Here is a 19,087-nt window from a genome sequence, read left to right as displayed (position 1 = left end):
CAAATCTTGTGGACTGAAATTGGAGAAATTAGTACCAATTCATGGTTTTCTACCCACAGACATCGAAATAATTAGAGCATCCAAATCTTGTTTGCTAAATACCTTTCTCCACTAAAAGCAACCACTCTTTGGAGGAATGGTTGATTCCAGTGCTGGGGCAGGGAAAGTACAAGGTAAGCTTCATTTTCTTATGCCCAAAAGGAAGGAAGTGGCTGGGTATGGTGGCTCACACCTGTAATCCCAGCACTTTGGGAGGCCAAGGCAGGCAGATCACTTGAGGTCAGGAGTTCAAGGTCAGCCTGGCCAACATGGCAAAATCCCGTCTCTACTAAAAATACAAAATTTAGCCAGGTGTAGTGGCCCACGCCTGTAATCCCAGCTACTTGGGAAGCTGAGGCACAAGAATCACTTGAACCCAGGAGGCGGAGTTTGTGGTGAGCCAAGATCACCACACTGCACTACAGCCTGGGCAACAAAGCAAGATTCCACCTCAAAAAACAAAAAAGGAAGTATGAAGAACAAGTCAAAAGAAAACAGAAACTATCTTGAAGGGCTTTCAATAGCCAAAGCTAAGACAATCTCGGAATAAATAAATAGCAAGTTTAACAAGGAATGGGCTATTTTTACAGTCTCAAAATACTTTTCCACAAAAATACATGTTAATTACCAATGGGACAAAAGTAACTTTACAGTGAAGAAGCTTGGATGATATTACCTCAATCAAGTTATCATAGTGCACACTATGTGATATCAAGTTATCACGTCATCAGTAATGAGGCAAACAGAAATTGTATGCCATTTGATCGGACACAATGAGAAAAATGCAACATCATTACTGTCAAATAGCGTACAACCTGAATCTAAACGTAAGGAAATATCTGGCATCCTACAGAAAGAAAAATACATCTGGAAAAAAAAAAAAAAAAGAAAAAAGAAAGTATCATGCAAACCCAAATGGAGAGACATTTTGGAACAGAACTAATCTATAAGCTTTAAGGAGTACGAACAAGGTCATGAAAGTCAAGACTGGGGGACTGTTCCAAGTAGAAGGAGTCTAAAAAGATGTTACAGTTAAATGCAACACAGAATTCTGAATTATTTTGTTACAAAGGAAATTACTGTGGAAACTGGCAAAACTTGAATGTGGTCTGAGGTTAGATTCTAATAATATAGGAAGATTAATTTCTTAATTTTTTTTTTTTTGAGACAGGGTCTTGCTCTGATGCCCGGACTGTAATGCAGTGGCACAGTCTTAGCTCACTGCAGCCTTGAACCTCCTGGGCTCAAGTGATCCCCCCATCTCAGCCTCCTGAGTAGCTGAGACCACAGGTGCATGCTACCACACCTAGTTTTGTTTCTTTTTTGTAGAGACAAGTTCTCACTATGTTGCCCAGGCTAGTCTCAAACTCCTAGGCTCAAGTGATCCTACTGCCTCTGTCTCCCAAAGTTCTCGAACTGTGAGCTACCGCACCATGCCAGTTTCCTAATTTTGATGGTTATACTGTAGTTGTGCAACACAAAATCCTTGTACTTGTTTGAGGTGATGAGACTGTACCTGCAACTTATTCTCAACTGGTTTAGGAGAAAAAAGGTCTTTGTAGAGTACATGGAGCTTAAGTGGGATTCTACAATTTACTCTCAAAAGACTCAAGGGGGAAAAGTTCTTTGTACTGTACTAGGAACTTTTCTGAAACTTTGAGAATTTTTTTTTACAGTTACCTATAAAATTCACTTACAGAAGATAAGCAAAGCAGTGTTCCTTTTAAATGAAGAACAGTATGACAGTATGTATTTTCACCTCTTCTTTTTATAAGACCCTGCTTTATTATTTAGGAGATTGTCAATGACCTTTGGTCTCTATCTGCATTGTCCAATATGATAACCACTATTCAGTACCTCAACTGCACTACCCACTTTGCAAGTGCTCAACAACCACGTCACTATCAGTTACTACACCGGGCAATACAGATTCAAAACATTTCCATCATTACAGAACTGTCTACTGGACAGCACTGATCTAGAGGTTGACAGGCCTCTAGATCAGTGAAACAACCGAAGACTGAAAGTCAGATGGACCCAGGTATAGATACTTAGCAACTTCTCTGACACTTAAGTCATTTAACTTCTCCAGAACCCCAGACTCATTTCTGTAAAATGGACTAATACATTCAACATTGCGAGGCTACTGAAAAGATCAAATGAAAATTTATGTAAAATGTCTACAACAGAGTGGCTGACACGTAGTAAATATCTGATAAACATTAGCTGTCTTCTGTAATATGGGTGACAATTAAACTTTGATCTCAATACTTTTAGATCTATTTAAGCAATTATAGAAGCATCACCTTACTGTCCTGCTTGTTCAAAGGGCCAATGAACTTCACATTGTTACAGTCAACAAATTTTTTTTTTAGTTCTTACCTTATTAAACTTTTATCAACACTTGACCCAACTCTCTCTTCTTGACTTCTCTCTCCTTGTAACACTCTCTTCCTTTGGTTTCTGTAACACCCCACTCACCCTCTACTTCTCTGATCTTCACAGTATTCTCTGGGAGCTCACATTCTTCCAGCCAAGTTTTCTAAATGTTAGAGGTCATTGTGGTTCCATCCTAAGCTTTTTTCCCCCCAAGTTATATTCCCTCACCTAGGCAATTTCATCCATACCTATAGTACCAATTATCTGTATGGGTGACTCCAGTTTTCCATTTCCGGCCCATATTCCTCCTCTGGATTTTAGAACCATACATCTAATTACTTACAGGAACTTCTACCTGAAAGCTCCAAAGGTACTTTAAGCCTGATATATTAAAACCAAAAGAGCTCTTGTCCTTATCTGGCACAACCTAGGAATGTAATCCAGAAGTCATCTTTCAAATTTCTTTCTCCCTCACTTTCAATCTATTAACTGAGGCCTGCTGGTCTCAAATCCCATCCACTGAGCCCATCTCCACAATTATCATCCTAATTCAAGTTATCCTCATCTCTCCCAGACTACTAGAAAAGCCTGCTAACTAATTCTCCCAGATCTCCTCTTGCTGCCTCTCTCCTCCCTTTCAATACATATCACCACAATCCTAGTTCTGCCTTCTGGAACTATAAGAAAATTAATATGGCTTCTAAATGACAACATTTTTAACAATAAGATAGTTATACTGCTTGATATGGTTTGGCTGTGTCCCCACCCAAATCTCATCTTGAATTGTATTCCCATAACTTCCACCTGTTGTGGGAGCAACCTGTTGAGAGATAATTTGAATTACAGGGCAGTTTCCCCCATACTGTTCTCATGGTAGTCTCACAAGATCTGACGGTTTTAACAGGAGTTTCCGCTTTTGCATTTTCCTCATTTTCTCTTGCCACCACTATGTAAGAAGTGCCTTTCTCCTCCCACCATGATTCTGAGGCCTCCCTAGCTATGTGGAACTGTAAGTCCAATTAAACCTATTTTTCTTCCCAGTCTCAGGTATATTAGCAGCGTGAAAACAAACTATTACACTGCTCTACTCTTAGCTGAGGCATTCTTAGCTCCTTCTATATTAAGACAAATGATACTTTCAAGGTCACATACTGTCACACTCCTCTAAAAACACACACCCCTTAGGCTGGGTGTGGGGGTTCATTCCTGCAATCCCAGCACTTTGCAAGGCCAAGGTGGGAGGATTACTTAAGCCCAGGAATTTGAGACCAGCCTGGGCACCATAGTGAGAGCTGTGATCACACCACTGCACTCCAGTCTGGGAGACAGAGTGAGATGCTATCTGAAAGCAAAAACAAAACAAACAATAACAACAAAAAACAAGGACCCCTGAAATGAACATGGCTCATGTGCATGGATATAAGTAACTGGGCAGTTTATGCCACAGAGACTTGCTTAGTCTAAACTTTCAAACCACAATCACTATTTGTAATGTTTATAGCTGAAAGCATGTTAATTCATTAACTTACATGTAAGGCATTGCTCAGGTGTTTAGGGACAAAACAGTGACCAATACTGACAAATGCTGACCTCACAGAAGCTAAATTAGAGTGAAGAAAATAAACAATAAACCTCAGTTAGTAAATTACACCGCATGTTGCAAAATGATAAATGCTATGGAGAAAAATCTGGTATAAAAACAGATACGAAATACCGGGGGGAAGGCTGTTGTTTTATGCATAGTAGTTAGAAAAGACCACAACAGCATAGGGGAAAGGAGATTGGAGAAACAGTGAGGAGATGAAGTCAGAGAGGAAGAAGACACTCAAATCATAGAGCCTTGTAGACCATAGGAGTATGGAATTTACTATGACTGAGAAGGGAAGTCATCTGAGAATAGAAGTTACATGACCTGACATTTTATCAGGATCACTCTGGCTATGCAGTGTTAAAGACTGTAGATCAGCAAAGATCACAGTGACTTTTTAGGAAGATATTTCTGAAAGCAAAATAGTGGTTGTGTTTTTATGCTTTGTATTGAATTTTTATGTGTCTATGTACTAGGAATTCATATATTAAGTTGATAGATACAACTAAAAAAAAAATATAATGCAAAGATGAGTTTTGGGAATAGCAAGAAAATGATACTGGATATTTTAACTCTGGGCTCTACTCAGTATTACTGCTGAGTAATAGTATTACTAACAGTATTACTGCTCAGAAGCAAGACAAGGTGCAAGGCTATTAATTTATTTTGGGGGACAGACTATAATTAAAAATCTGGATTTTAAGTTTATTTCACTGGGCAAAGTCAACCTTGTCAAGGTATAATTTACATCATTAAAAGACAAGAGCAGGTGATAGCAGGGTTTGCTAAAGGGAAGTTACAATGAAAATTAATCTACAGTTGACTTCCCTTTTATTACTTTTATGCCTGCTACTCTCTTTAAGATGCTACGACTATCTCCGATAGTATACCTTAAAAGTTCAGTATTAAGTTGATGGGTAGTATAATACTGCACTTTCTGATTACTAAAAGATGTTATTGATGATGAATCAACAGTATCATGTAACTGCACTGATTCATCCTATCTCTGTGAATAAAAGCACAGGTTTTCAAGAAAACTGTCTAAGCCCTAGCTGGTGCCAAACGACGATAGGGAGCTAAGTAACTCCTGAAAAGTTTTGATCTTAACACACTGTCCCCATTACCACACGAAGGTATTAACAGAAAAAGTAAAAAAACTCTCCGTAATATATCCTCCATGACATGTTTTCAGGCAACACATTTAGAAACTTTAAATTTTCTTCTATAGTTTTCTTCCCCTTTATACTGAAGAATGTCTTTAAAGCATGAGTATACTTACAGTAAGCAAACATTCAAATTTTACCCCAATGAAATCTTAAAATGTACTCAAACTCTCAGGCAAAAAGTTCACTATCTGAATGTGAAAAACTGAATGACTGTTAAAATATTTGCAAGCACCAAAAAATACTTTGCAAGCACCAAAAAATACAGCTAAAATACAGCTACCCTAAGAACTACTATTTTTAAAAAACTCACATTGCATAAAAAATGTAAATTCAGATTATCCGATAGGATAATATAGAACACAAGAAATCCAAAGACAGTTTCAAGATTTCATTTCTCTTGCCCACCGAGTTAAAACAACAAAAACAAAAGGCCCATGAACTTTTTTCTTGCATCTTTTGACCAAAATAGTGAGATGATCAAGCCAACTGCCAAAGAAACAGGAAAGAGAAAGCAATTGTTCAGAAACAGACTTGATTACAGGTCAAAATTTTAATACAATTACTAATAAAATACAAAAACCGTTATTTTAAAATGTACTGCCCTGATATTCTGCTGCTGAGGCAGGTAGTGATATGTAGAAATTAATTTTTCTTTTTAAAACGAAAAAATAATGCATTTATTAATATGCTTTTCCCAAATTTCGGGGGAAATTCCCAAAGCGGAGAAAATGTAACATCAGCATCTACTACACAAAGCATTAAAAACATTTTTCAGCAGTTTTGCTTACGTATCTTAGGTCAGTGGTAGCATGTTAGCCAAAATGTAACCCAAAATGAATGAACAACAGTCAGCTGGTAGACACTGTATGTAATACAGTACGGAAATATATTGAAGGTATTTCAAAATTCAATATTTGAATCTGTGAATGTCTAAATCTAGTACTCTAAATCGAGCGTCTACTTTTGAAACAATACTCCAAAATACGTGTTGGTGGCAAGACCGCCAGCCATCTGTAAGAAATCTTTCTAATGGTTCAAAATTCCTAAGTCTGAGGAGGGGCGACCGATTAGGCTAAATTTATATCTCCCGGCCCCGTAGTTGTCAGCCCAGGTAGCGAATTTAAAACACTGGGGGTGGGTGAGTAGTTTGAAGTTCAGATCACGGAGTGAAAAAAGCTGATGCTTAGAAGCGCCGGCTCTTCCCCATTCGCGCACACGAGAGGTCACGGCGTAGTAAAGTTTGGTTTCACTAGCGGGCTTGGAGGCTCGCGACCAAAGTCTCCCAAGAAAAGCCCACCCCGCGGTCGGGAGCGCCCGGAAGCTCAGCAAGACACGTTTCCACCGCAGGGAGGAGGGCGTCTGCGGCGGTTCTGGCGTGGAGCCCCTTGTCCCCCCGTAGGACCCTGCACCCGGGCGGGGACGGGCTTCGCCGGCTAAGGCGGCGGGAGGCGCGTAGGCCACAAGGAGGAAATGGGACGGAGTGCGACAGAGAGGCGGCGGCGGCCCAGGGTCGGGCCGGGCCTCCCTCGCGGGGCAGCGAGAGGGAAAGCGGCCCTCCCGGCCGCAGCCTCCCCCACCTCGAGAGGCAGCTCCAACTTTCCTCCCAGCGCACGACGTCGCACGGGCCGCGCGAGATTCCGAAACTTTGTCAGCCCTCCCGTCGCCCTAGGCCCGCTCCAGCGCTCTGCGCCGGCCGCTAACCCTCGTCTAGCCCAGACAGCTGCCCAAGCCCATCCACCCCGCGGGTCGACCAGTGTTTACCTCAGGCCCGGGTCGAGGCGCTCGGTCTGGCCGCGGCCACACAGCAGGTTCCCAGGTCCCAGTCACTCCGCCAACAAGTTCCCCAACATGGACTCCTTCGTCCGCTTTGTGGTGTTATAGGATCTCTGGGACACTGACTCCGCTGGCTCGGTCCGGAGGCGGCGGCGAAGCAGGGAGCGACCCGGGTTGCGCTGCTCCGCGCGACTTGCGCCACCGCTACTCCCCCTTCCCCCGCCTTGTCTAGCCTCCTCCCTCCCCTCCCCTCCCCTCCCCGCGCGTCTCCCTCCTCCTCCCTTCCCTCGCTCGCTTGGCTCACTGTCGGCGCGCTAAGGTGACGACGGCGGCTGCCGGACTCGCCGCGCTCGGCCTACTCTCTCGCTCTGGCCCTGAGTGCATGTTCGCAGTGCCCAGCCGGGCCGCAGGGGGGCGCTGGCAAACTGCTGTTTGCGACCGAGAAGCGTGGTGGGTGGAGTCACGTCGCGCGGCCTGTGAGCGGGAGGAAGGGCAGCTGCTATGGAGGGGCCTTCTGGGAAACGTCCTTCCTGCCCCGCCTTTCGCCAGCGCTGCGGATGGTGCGCCTGCGCAGCGCGTGGACTTTGGCCTCAGCGCTCCTTTGGCAGTTTTACAGGCTGCGTCGCGGAGAACAATGAAAGAGGCTTTAAGGTGACTGGACAGGAAGGATTTTGCTCAGGGTGTGTTCCTCTATCATTATGGTAATCTGATATTGAAAAGAGTGTTCGTATGTTTGCGGTGGATTGAGTGTTCACCTGGCGGCGCTGCCCACCTGAAATGCAGCCAGTGGGGTGAAGAGTAGGTAACTTAGAAGCCCACTTTTCCTCCTTTCTGGTGGGCATTTTTTTAGATGCCGGAGGGAGAGCTTTCCCCTCTGACTCCCCGAGCCTAGGGGCTTTCCCCTGTCTTAACCCCACATCACAAAATTAAATTTGGACCAGGTGCGCGGTCTTTTACGCCGGTAATCCCAGCACTTTGGGAGGCCGAGGCTGACGGATCCCTTGAGCCCAGGAGTTCGAGACCAGCTTCAGCAACGTATTAAGGCCTCGTTCGGGAGGTTGAGGTGGGAGAATCGCTTGAACTCGGGAGGCTGAGGTTGCAGTGAGCCGAGATCGTTCCACTGCACTCCAGCCTGGGCGACAGAGCGAGACCCTGTCTCAAGCAACAACAACAAAAACTTTATCATGATTTACTTTAAAGACCTCCACGTTGTGGTTAGTGACGTGTGTGCCAGCCTCCACTTTTTTCCTCGGCGGGTTGTTAAATGTTTTGTTTTACCTCGGAAGTATTTTGACTTTTTCAAAGCCAGTGACTCTTTAACCTCCTAGTTTCTCTTGTCGATTGCAGCAAGCTTCCAGTTGCTCTGTCCGCCCTCAGTGTCCCCCATCTACCAGCTGACCTTCCAGTCCTCCCACCCACGCCCTTGTCCTGCTTGCGGCTTCCGCAGGACTAAGCTCTGCTCCCTGCGCGCGGATCACCCAGGTCCCAGTCGCTTTCAGCCGCGCGTTCACACCTTTTCCTGTCACCTGCCCCCGTTCTGTCCGCGCGCGCTGCGCTCTCCCAGCCACGCTGACGCCTGCCCGGGATGAGTTTCCTCCCCACTTTGTCGCGGCCCTGCCTACCGGCCGCTTCGCTGCCGCCTTCCCGCATTTTCGCAGACTACGTTGCCGCGTCCCCTGCTCCCGCCCTGAGGACGTCGCTTTTCTGGCACTCTCATCGTGTGCATTCTGTTGAGTCTGCTCACTGTCTCACACTGTGAGAATTGGGACAGTGTCTTATCACTTTCATAACAGCGTCTGGCACTTGCTGAAGGAACACATGAATGGCAGCCTTGTCGCTGTCAAAGTCTTTGGAGTTTTTCAGTGTACTGTTTTTGATATGGGGTTAGGGAATTTAGATGGCTTTACTGTATTTGGGATATTTGAGGGAAAAATGAGCTAGAGACATTAAAATGCTTTCTTCTCATGGAAGAACAAAATTCTTATGAAGGACCTTTCCCTGTCAAAATCAGAGCAAATAGTACAGGATATATACTATTTGGATATAAAGAATGATTATAAAGGATGATTGTTAAGAGAAATAGTGAAAATTAGTGTAGAAAGATATAACCCGATCAACACTTAGGAGCCATCCAACAGAATAAGGGTGTAGCTTTGCTATGTATACAATCTCTAGGACTCACTCTAGAGAGTCCTGCCTCTAGGAGTGTAACTCCTGATATGGACTCCTGGTGCAACATGCTTCTGCGTATGTTTTATATTTTTAAAAAATCTCAGTTTTGTTTTAGGAAAGTGTTTTTTCTCAAAATTTAATTAAAGCCCAAATGATAAAATCTGCCAAATAGAAAACTATTTTAAATTGATGATAACAGTATGGTTTCATCAAAACTAAAAAATACCAAATCTTTCGACGTATTTATTTCCTAGCAGAGACTAAGTTTTAACGTTCTTACCAGTGGCCTCCTAGATATCATGTGAGCATGTCTTAAGGAAAAATGCTCTTAATGCCACTGTGGTTTCTACCTTCATGTGCAAATAGAAGAGAGTGGTGGTTTGCAATAGGCCATTCTTCCCAGAGAAAAGATCATGTGTATTTCTCCGTATGCAGCAGTAGCATCATTAGGTTTGGACGTAAAGATTTATTATTCTCTCTGATGTTTTCATATTTTTAAAATGTACAATTTAATGAAAAGGTACAGAGTTCTAAATATAAAAGATGAGCTATAAAATGGAAGAGTAAAGTTGATATACCAACCATTGTTGTCAACATTTTAGATTTGATTTTAACCATAAAAAGCACAAATGATACGCATCATAAAACAGCCTTCAACTGAATGTCCACTTGGTGTATTGCACTTTACCAGGCACTTAAAATATCAATCCTGTCACATAGCAACAGAAACCTACAATGGCACCTTTAAAAATGGGTAATCAACGTATTAATTTTGATGGAGCTTTTTCAGAAATAACTGCTGTTTTAATTTAACTGTTATGAATAGAATACAGTATAAAAATCAAATTAAGGGAGGAAATCATGGTATAAATATACTGGATTGAAAAACATGGTTCTGGCCAGGCATGGTGGCTCACACCTGTAATTCCAGCACTTTGGGAGGCTGAGGTGGGTGGATCACTTGAGGTCAGGAGTTCGAGACCAGACTGGCCAACATGGTGAAACCCCATCTCTACTGAAAATACAAAAATTTGCCAGGCGTGGTGGCATATGCCTGTAATCCCAGCTACCAGCTACTCAGGAGGCTGAGGCAGGAGAATCACTTGAACTTGGGAGGTGGAGGTTGCAGTGAGTCGAGATGGCGCTACTGCACTCCAGCCTGGGCGACAGAGTGAGACTCCATCTCAAAAAAACAAAAAAGAAAAAGTATGGTTCTAATACTGTCACTTAACACCTTTTCAGTTTTGAACAAATCACCTAACTTTTTGGTCCTTAGTTTCTATAAGAGAGGATATTTTTATTTTAATGATCTCTGGCATTTTTATGGCAATAAAAATGTGTGAATTCAAAGGATATACTGCCTGGGCAACACAGTGAGACCTAGTTTCTACTAAAAATAAAAAAACACCAGCTGTAGTGGTGCGCACTGGAAGAATTGCTTGAGCCTGGGAGGTCAGGGATGCAGTGAGCTGTGATCACGCCACTGCACTCCAGCCTGGATGACAGAGCAAGACGCTGTCTCAAAAAAAGAAAGGAGTGATATAAATTTTAAAATTCATATAAGGAAAACATGACCAAATATACAATATCCATGTGAGGAAAAAATAGTTTGCAGGAATTTTTTAAAAACCTAATGGTGACCCGGCATGGTGGCACACACCTGTAGTCCAGCTACTTGGGAGGCTGAGGTGGGAGAATCGTTTGAGCCCAGGAGGTTGAGGCTGCAGTGAACCATGATCATGCCACCTCACTCCAGGCTGGGCAACAGAGTAAGACCCTGTCTCCAATAATAAGAAGAAGAATAGTTATTTCATGTCACAACTATGAAGTGTTTTAATCAGGATGATACTATCCAATTATTTTCTATGTGGAATTAAATTTATTTCAGCAACAATTAATTGGACATCTATTTGGGAGGTGCTTTGAGAATGTATATAAATGAATACAGTGTCTCAGACAGTATAGTGGTTTCAAATATGTACAAAAACAAAATTGCATTCCTTGAAAAATTCCTTAGCAAAAAACTAAGGAAGAATATAAATATAAAAAGAATATAAAATAATAAAAACAAAGCCTGGGGAGGGAAATGGAATAAAAGAAGGAGAACATAGAAAGGAACTGTGATGGTTAATTTTAGATGTCAACTTGACTGGATTAGGAATACCTAGAGAATTGGTAAAGCATTATTTTTGGGTATGTCAGTGAGGGTGTTTACAGAGGAGATTGGCATGTGAGTCTGAGTGGACTAAAAGGGAAGGATCCACCCTCAATGTGGGCAGGCACTATCCAATCAGCTGGGAGCCTGGGTAGAACAAAAACGGTCTCTCTTCTGGAACTGGGATACACTCTCTTCTCCTGGCCTTGGACATCAAAACGCCAGGCTCTCTGGCCTTTGGGCTCCAGTGCTTAACACCAGCACCCCCACCATCAGGTCTTCAGACTTAGACTGAGCTGCACTCCCAGCATACCAGCATCTCCAGCTTGCAAATAGCCTGTTGTGGGACTTGTTAGCCTCCATAATCACAGGAGCCAATTCCCGTAATAAATCCCCTCTCATGTATCTATATATCCTATTAGTTCTGTTTGCCTCAGATCTAAAAATAGTTTAAATTCTAAGAGTACTTCTTCTTTTCAGTTTATATTTACTCTTTTTTAAACGTAATAGGCATTCATTTTAACAATTCAAACAACACAGAAGTATGTAAAATATACTCAGAAGTATATAAAGAAAAAGATTGTTTTCTTCTCCATATCCCAGTCCTAGACAAAACCAATGTTAACAGATTGAAGTTTCCCTCAATACTTTTTCTAACGTTTTAAAACACATGGAAGTTTTCATTTGTGTATTTACAAATAATCACACCATATATATTTTTCTTCAACTCTTTCTAACTCAACAGTTAATTATAAATAGCTCATTCTTTTAACTAGCTGCATAATATTATGTAGAATTAATGTACCATAATTTTTTTTTTTTTTTTTTTTGAGACGGAGAACTCTCTTTGGAGAACCCTAATACAGGAACCAAAGACAATTTCATTAAAGGGCTGGTAACCCAAACCAAATACAGACAGGTATATCCAAATTTGAAGACTCTAGTACACTCTCAGGTTGGTCTTCCATCCCCAACAGCACCTCTTCTACATGTTTATCACTCCCCTCAAGTCTCAGCCTCACAGCCACTGCTGCTGAGCCCCTTAACCCTGAACCCAGCAAACGATCTCACCAGTCATTGTAAGAGAGAAACTCCTCAACTTCTTTCCCTCTACCAACAGTCTATCTACAACTGTGTACATCCATGCCTAGTTGTCTTCCTCTATCACAGAGGAAGAACTATCTATTCTCTTGTTTAACCCATTTATGCCTGAGGTTGCAATTTTTTTTTGAGACCAAGTCTCACTCTGTCGCTCAGGCTGGAGTGCAGTGGCGCGATCAGGGCTCACTGCAACCTCCGCCTCCCGGGTTCACGCCATTCTCCTGCCTCAGCCTCCCGAGTAGCTGGGACTACAGGCTCCCGCCACGATGCCCTACTAATTTTTTGTATTTTTAGTAGCCTCGGAGTTTCACCATGTTAGCTAGGATGGTCTCGATCTCCTGACCTCGTGATCCGCCTGCCTTGGCCTCCCAAAGTACTGGGATTACAGGCGTGAGCCACCACGCCTGGCTGCAATTTTTTGAATTTTTGCAATCAGACCTAGGCGATGACCTTGAGCAGTAGGATATAACTCCCACATGCTTAGCGTTCCAATAATGGAACACTAGGCATGGCTTAGCTTTCTACTTGTGCCATAGATCTGTTTTTTTCAGACTTGCTTTATAGGCCATTCACATTTCTAACAATTTGAAAGCAGATATAGGGCTGGTATCTTTTTAATCTTGACAAGTAACAGTATATATTTGTGAAGTCCTTCCATCTTTTGTCACCATGATTTCTTTAAAAGAAATACATTTTCCAGATCACGAGATCAGGAGATGGAGACCATCCTGGCTAACACGGTGAAACCCCGTCTCTACTAAAAAATACAAAAAATTAGCCGGGGGAGGTGGCGGGCACCTGTAGTCCCAGCTACTCGGGAGGCTGAGGCAGGAGAATGGCGTAAACCCGGGAGGCGGAGCTTGCAGTGAGCTGAGATCCGGCCACTGCACTCCAGCCTGGGCAACAGAGCGAGATTCCGTCTCAAAAAAAAAAAAAAAAAAGAAAAGAAATGCATTTTCAAGCCAAAAAAACTAAATGTTATGTAATACTATTCTGTTTGTTTACATTTCCCTGTGGAACAGTGAAACCATCACAGCCCTTGTACACTGGGACTCTAATCTGAAACAGCTCCCTTCTGTCCCCTCAGGATGTGGCTCCGTGAGTTAGTTGGTCTTCGATAGGTTTAATGTCTCCTTTACTGAAGACTATCTTATGTCTCTTTCCTCCAGGTTTAAACACAATTTAAATTCTAAGACTGCTTCTTCATTTTCAGTTTCTATTTACTCTTTTTAAAAGGTAATACGCATTAATTTTAACAATTCTAACCACACAGAACTATATAGAATATATTCAGAAGTATATAAAGAAAAAGATCATTTTCTTCTCCCTATCCCAGTCCTAGACAATACCAATGTTAAAAGATTGGCGTTTCTCTCAATACTTTTTCTAATGTGTTTTAGAAACACATAGGTTTTTATTTTTATTTTTACAAATAATCACACTATGTATGTTTTTCTGCACATTTTCTAACTCAATCGTTAATTATAAATATTCAACTCATTCTTTTAACTAGTTGCATAATATTTTATAGTATTAATGTACCATTTTTTGGGGGGGAGGGATCTTTCTGTATCATCACCCAGGAGTGATCATAGCTGACTGCAGCAGCCTTGAATTCCTGGACTCAACTTTGCCAGTAGCTGGGACTACAGGCATGAGCCACCATGCCTGGCTAATTTTTTTTTTTTTTAAACTTTTGGTAGAAACAGGGTCTTGCAATGTTGCCCAGGCTGGTGTCCAGCTCCTGGCCTCAAGTGATCCTCCTGCCTTAGCTTCCCAAAGCACTAGGATTACAGATGTGAGCCACCATACTTGGCCTGTTGTACCATAATTTTTGAAACTATTTCTGTATTGATAGATAACACAGATTTATAGATTTTGTGTCATTACAAGTGATGCTGGAATAAATATCCTTATATGTATATCTTTTTAAAATTACGCATTTTTGTATAGAATTGATCCTAAAAGTGAGATTGTCAAAACCATAGATATGTGCCTTTAAAAATATATTTTAATAGATACTGCCTGTAGAGGGTTGTGGGTTTTATGTTTTGTTGTTTTGTTGGGTTTTTTCCATAACAGTTTTCAGATGAATTAGTCTTCTTCCTCTCAATCTGTAGGTTACAAATGGAATTGGGTCCTCCGTTGGCTTCTACATTGGACTTTGACTCAGGACTGGCTAAGAAGAATGTAGTACCCCACTAGTTTTAATGTTCTGTAGTTCAGGGATAGGCACATGAATCAATTCAAGCCAAGCAGAATTAGATCAGAGACGTTTGTTCTGTGCTGGACTTGTCGATGGGAATATGTAACCTCCCTTCACAAAAAGAGACCCTTACTGAGAATGACTTCTCCTCAGAGGACAAAAGTAAGACATGAAAAGAGACTAGGTTCTAATGATACCATTTAGGTAACCTAAATAGGGCTGTGTGTAGACTTTCAATTATGTGACTTAATAAGTAACTTTTTTGAGTTGAGTTTGCTGTTACTTGTGACCAATGCTGTTATGACTGACACACTGCCAGATTACCTCTACCGCTAGAATTATTTTAGTTCATATTCCAATCTAAATGTAGAACAAACCCATTTCCCACACCCTTGCCAGGACTAACGCATGAATCTCAAATTTTTGTCAGTCTGATAGGCATTAAATGCTATTTCACTGTTGTTTCAATTCGCTTTTTGCTGACTGCTAGTGGAGTTGAATTCTTTTCATATTTTTGGACTGTTCATAGTCGTCGTATTTTGTGTTGAGTTTTCATCCTTTTCTGATCTATCTATATGATCCCTTGTGTATTACAACTCTTAACTCCTGGTGTTCCATATGTGCAGGTACTATTTTTTTTTTCATAATCATCTTTGGACTTTGCTCATGGTAGCTTTTGTCATAAGGTTTTAATTTTTATATTGTGAAGTCTGACCTGGAAAAAGTCACTGTGACCTCGTAAGTGCCAAATACACTGAACTCTTTTTTTGTTTTGTTTTGGTTTTGGTTTTTTTGAGAAGGAGTCTTGCTCTGTCACCCAGGCTGGAGTGCAGTGGCGCAATCTCGGCTCACTGCAACCTCCTCTGCCTCCCCGGTTCAAGCAATTCTCCCTGCCTCAGCCTCCCGAGTAGCTGGGACTACAGGCATCACCACCACGCCCAGCTAATTTTTGTATATTTAGTAGAGTCGGGGTTTTGCTATTAGTTAGCCAGGCTGGTCTCAAACTCCTGACCTCAGGTGATCCGCCTGCCTTGACCTCCCAAAATGCTGGAATTATAGGTGTGAGCCAGCACCCCTGGCCTACAATGAACTCTTTATAGTCTTCAACAAGCAGTTATCTCATATTGAGTACCTACTGTGTACTGGGCTCTACACGAGGGATGTTGTCCCTGCCCTTAAAGAAATTACAATTTAGTGCAGCAGTCAAGCAGATGAACATAATATGTAATTGATGCTGATGTTGGGTTTGTGTTACGGGCTGAAATGTGTCCCCTGAAATTCATGTGTTGAAGTCCTAACTCCCAGTAACTGAGAACATAACCATATTGTATATAAGGTCTTTAAAGAGGTGACTGTTTTAAAATGAGCTCTTTAGGGTAGGCCTCAATCCAATATGACTGATGTCCTTTTAGGAAGAGGAGATACAGACACAGACATGTGTGCACACAGAAGGAAGACCATAAAAACAGAGACAAGACAGCCATCTACAAGTTAAGTAGAGAGGGTTCTGAAGAAGCACTCCTGCCAACACCTTGATCTTGGACTTCAAGCCTCCAGAACTGTGAGAGAATAAATTTCTGTTTGTTGAAGCCTCTTAGTCTGTGATTTTTTTTTTTTTCCTTATGGCAGCCCTAACAAACCAATAGACTTTGCCTCCACAACATCACTTCCATTCTAACACCTTGTGTAGTAGTTATGTGATTGTTGGGGGCAAAGATTAAAACACAACACAAATTCCAGGAAGCAGCCCTGACTATTTCAGACCATTCAAGGTAATCCTATACTTCTTGCTACAGTGGATAGTTTAGGAAACCCAAACATTCCTTTGGCCAATTTGTGTCACTAACACTCGAAGAGCTGGTGACTGAGAAAGACTTCCTTGTTCTTCAGATAAAGCTACTAAAAGCGTGCTCTCTTCCTGTTTGGATGATGACAGGTGAGAATTTAAACCTGGAATTACTGTAGCTACTCTGTTATCATGAACTAGCCTAGCTTTGGAATAATGCTGCCTCTGTGGAAGGCCCAGAAAGCAGGTGGAGCAAAACTAGGTTCTTGTTGAAATTAGTAAGCCCCTGATCAAATAAATCCTGATACCTGTCTAGTTATGTAAGCCAATAAGTCTCCTTCATTATTTAAGCAATTTTGATTTTTTAAAAATTTACAATATTAAGGGTCTTCACAGTTAAGGGATATGTGGGGAAAGGAAACTGTCACAGGTCAAATTCCATGGGAAATATTTTGAGATAAAGATTAGAGTGCAGATATTTCATTGGTGGGTGCTCTTAGGATCCACCTGTAGAACAAGTAAAGAAAGCAGGCAAAGGAAGAAGTGGACCTGCAGTGAAGTCCAACAGAGGCCTCAGCCATTCCTGCAGGGAATTCTGAAGACTTTATGCCATCTCATTGACCAATCATTTTGGCTGTACCCAGAAAGGTGAGAAGGCCTTCTTCAGCAGAGGGTAAGTGATGGTGAAGGATTCAGTTGAGAGTTGTCAGCCTTGAACACTTTCAGCATCTGGTGGAATGACTGCTTCATTCCTGGATTGGGGGAAATCTGTAGTACACCACGCATGATATCCGCTACTGTCTACCTCTATGAATATAAGATCTAGGAGCAGCTCTTCCAAAATTCTGTGGGGCTTCCAAGAAACTGGAGAAACTTACTAGAGGAAGGTTGGTGGGATTAATTACAGCCTCGAAAGCTGCTCTTGGGGCCATAATTGGTGCAGTAATTTCCTTCCTCCACTACCCATTCTAGATTCCCCTCACTCTCTGCTGGTCTAGGTAGCTGCTATGGACTGAATGTTTGGGTATCCCCAGAATTTGTATGTTGAAACTAGTCACCAATGTGATAGTATTAGGTGGGTGATTTGGAAGTGATTAGGTCATGAAGACAGAGCCCTCGTGAATACAATTAGTGCCTTGATAAAAGAGGTCCCAGACACCTGCCTTGCCTCTTCCACCATGTGAAGACACAGCAAGAAGGTACCAGGAAGTGAGCCCTCATTAAACACTAAATTTGCTTGTACCTTGATCTTGCATTTTACAGGTTACAGAACTACAAGAAATAACTCTGTTGTTATAGGCCATGTAATTTGTGATACTTATTATAGCAGCCCAAACACACTAAGACAGTAGCTTACCTAGTGGAATAACTCAAACCCTCTTCAGTGAGGGGCCCAAGTCCTTCATCACCAAATTCTTCTCAGGTTGTAGCTGCTACACTTTTCCATGGACCATGTAAATTGGGCAAGCAAAAACCAAGAGAAACACAAATGGGTCACTTGGGTATCAAACATATTCTTTCGTATCCCTTTTGTGGAACAGCTACCCTACTGAAATCAGGATCAATTACCCTTGCCAGAATGGTGACTCCTCTCCTTGTCTCCTTGTTTCTTGGAATGAGAAGTCTAAAATGACCAGGCAGCAGCTTACACTCCACTCCATGGGACTCTTGTTGTGTCCGCTAGTGGAAACACTTTCTCTCTGGTAGCCGAAATCTCTAAGTTAAGGAGAAAGAAGGTACGACTTCCCTAAGCAAATCTCTGGGAATCATAATATACAGAGATATTCCTATTTCTACTCTTTAGCTCCTGGATTCTTGTATTCTCACATTTGAGAATATCAGTTTAGAGTGTACACTGAGTCCTGGGGTATGGTGCCTCCTCACAGGGTATCCTTTGCAACCTAGCACCCCAGCTGAACCTCTAACAGGTCATCCCAGTGCTCAATCAGTACCAGTTTCTAGGTGGTGTAGTATATAGTAGGACCAGTGGAGCCCATGGTCCTGTGCTCACTGCTGTACCAAATCCTAGGTCAGTGGATCAAACACTTTAAGCCCTCAGTGGTACTACCTGAGACCCTTCAGGCAGGAGATCCAACTTGGAATATGTTTCAGTTCCAATAAAGATAAATTGATACTACTTCCAGGATGGAATGGGTCCTGTGTAGACAACTTGTCACCAAATAGCTCGTAGGTCTGCTGAAGGAATGGTGCTGCCTTGGGGGCCAAGCATTGGCCTCTGTTGCTGGTAAATTGGACATTTGACAGTGGTGGTAGCTAGATCAGCCTTGTTAATTGGGAGCCATGCTATTAGGCCCATGTATAACCTCCATCTCTGCACCTATGGCTACCTATTGGGCCAATACTAGTGTAGCCAATGGCAGAGACTGGCTGATGTCATCTGGCCGGGACATCGTTCCTTATGGTTATCTGGTGCTTCTTTGATGGATTCTCTCTGTTGGGTATTAACACATGAAGCAAAGATCTTCACATTTCATGTCCATTTTATAGGGTCATCCACATGCCTCTTTCCCAGACCTCTTTATCCCCAATATTTGTCCTTCCAGCCCGTGACCAAACAGGAAGCCTTTTGCTAGTGCCCATAAATTAATGTATAACTTTACTTTGAGCCATAAACCAAAGCTCTGCCCACTTACAGGTATTCCCCCTCACTGCTGTCTTTCAGGCCACTCCTTAGTGATTGCCTGTGGCACTTGGACATCAG

At 42.2% G+C, this 19,087-nt stretch overlaps 2 protein-coding genes across 6 annotated transcripts in view; one reads left to right on the top strand and one right to left on the bottom strand.

Moving 5' to 3' along the window:
* The window catches only part of LOC105470090 (SR-related CTD associated factor 11), a 77,043-nt gene extending 69,917 nt beyond the window's left edge, over window positions 1-7,126 (bottom strand). The window contains exon 1 of one of the 2 annotated variants that reach the window (XM_071071830.1): window positions 6,934-7,126. The gene's annotated coding sequence lies outside the window, so the exon portion shown is untranslated. The remainder of the gene's footprint in view (window positions 1-6,933) is intronic. The other variant, XM_011721839.3, reaches the window with a different exon arrangement.
* A 52-nt stretch (window positions 7,127-7,178) lies between these two features.
* The window catches only part of LOC105470089 (uncharacterized), a 75,546-nt gene continuing 63,637 nt past the window's right edge, over window positions 7,179-19,087 (top strand). Inside the window, exons 1-3 of one of the 4 annotated variants that reach the window (XM_071071832.1) lie at window positions 7,179-7,596; window positions 13,543-13,609; window positions 14,494-18,721. In XM_071071832.1, the coding sequence (XP_070927933.1) occupies window positions 7,328-7,596; window positions 13,543-13,606 (333 nt within the window). In that variant the 5' untranslated portion in view covers window positions 7,179-7,327 and the 3' untranslated portion in view covers window positions 13,607-13,609; window positions 14,494-18,721. Of the gene's footprint in view, window positions 7,597-13,542; window positions 13,610-14,493; window positions 18,749-19,087 lie in introns of those variants that run through there. The other 3 variants (XM_011721834.3, XM_011721836.2, XM_071071833.1) reach the window with 3 other exon arrangements.

This window comes from Macaca nemestrina, chromosome 10 (genome assembly GCF_043159975.1).
Source record: "Macaca nemestrina isolate mMacNem1 chromosome 10, mMacNem.hap1, whole genome shotgun sequence".
In the NCBI taxonomy this organism is placed as follows: domain Eukaryota; kingdom Metazoa; phylum Chordata; class Mammalia; order Primates; family Cercopithecidae; genus Macaca; species Macaca nemestrina.
Note: the sequence above shows the minus strand (reverse complement) of the source record. Positions and strands in the feature narration are given on the sequence as shown.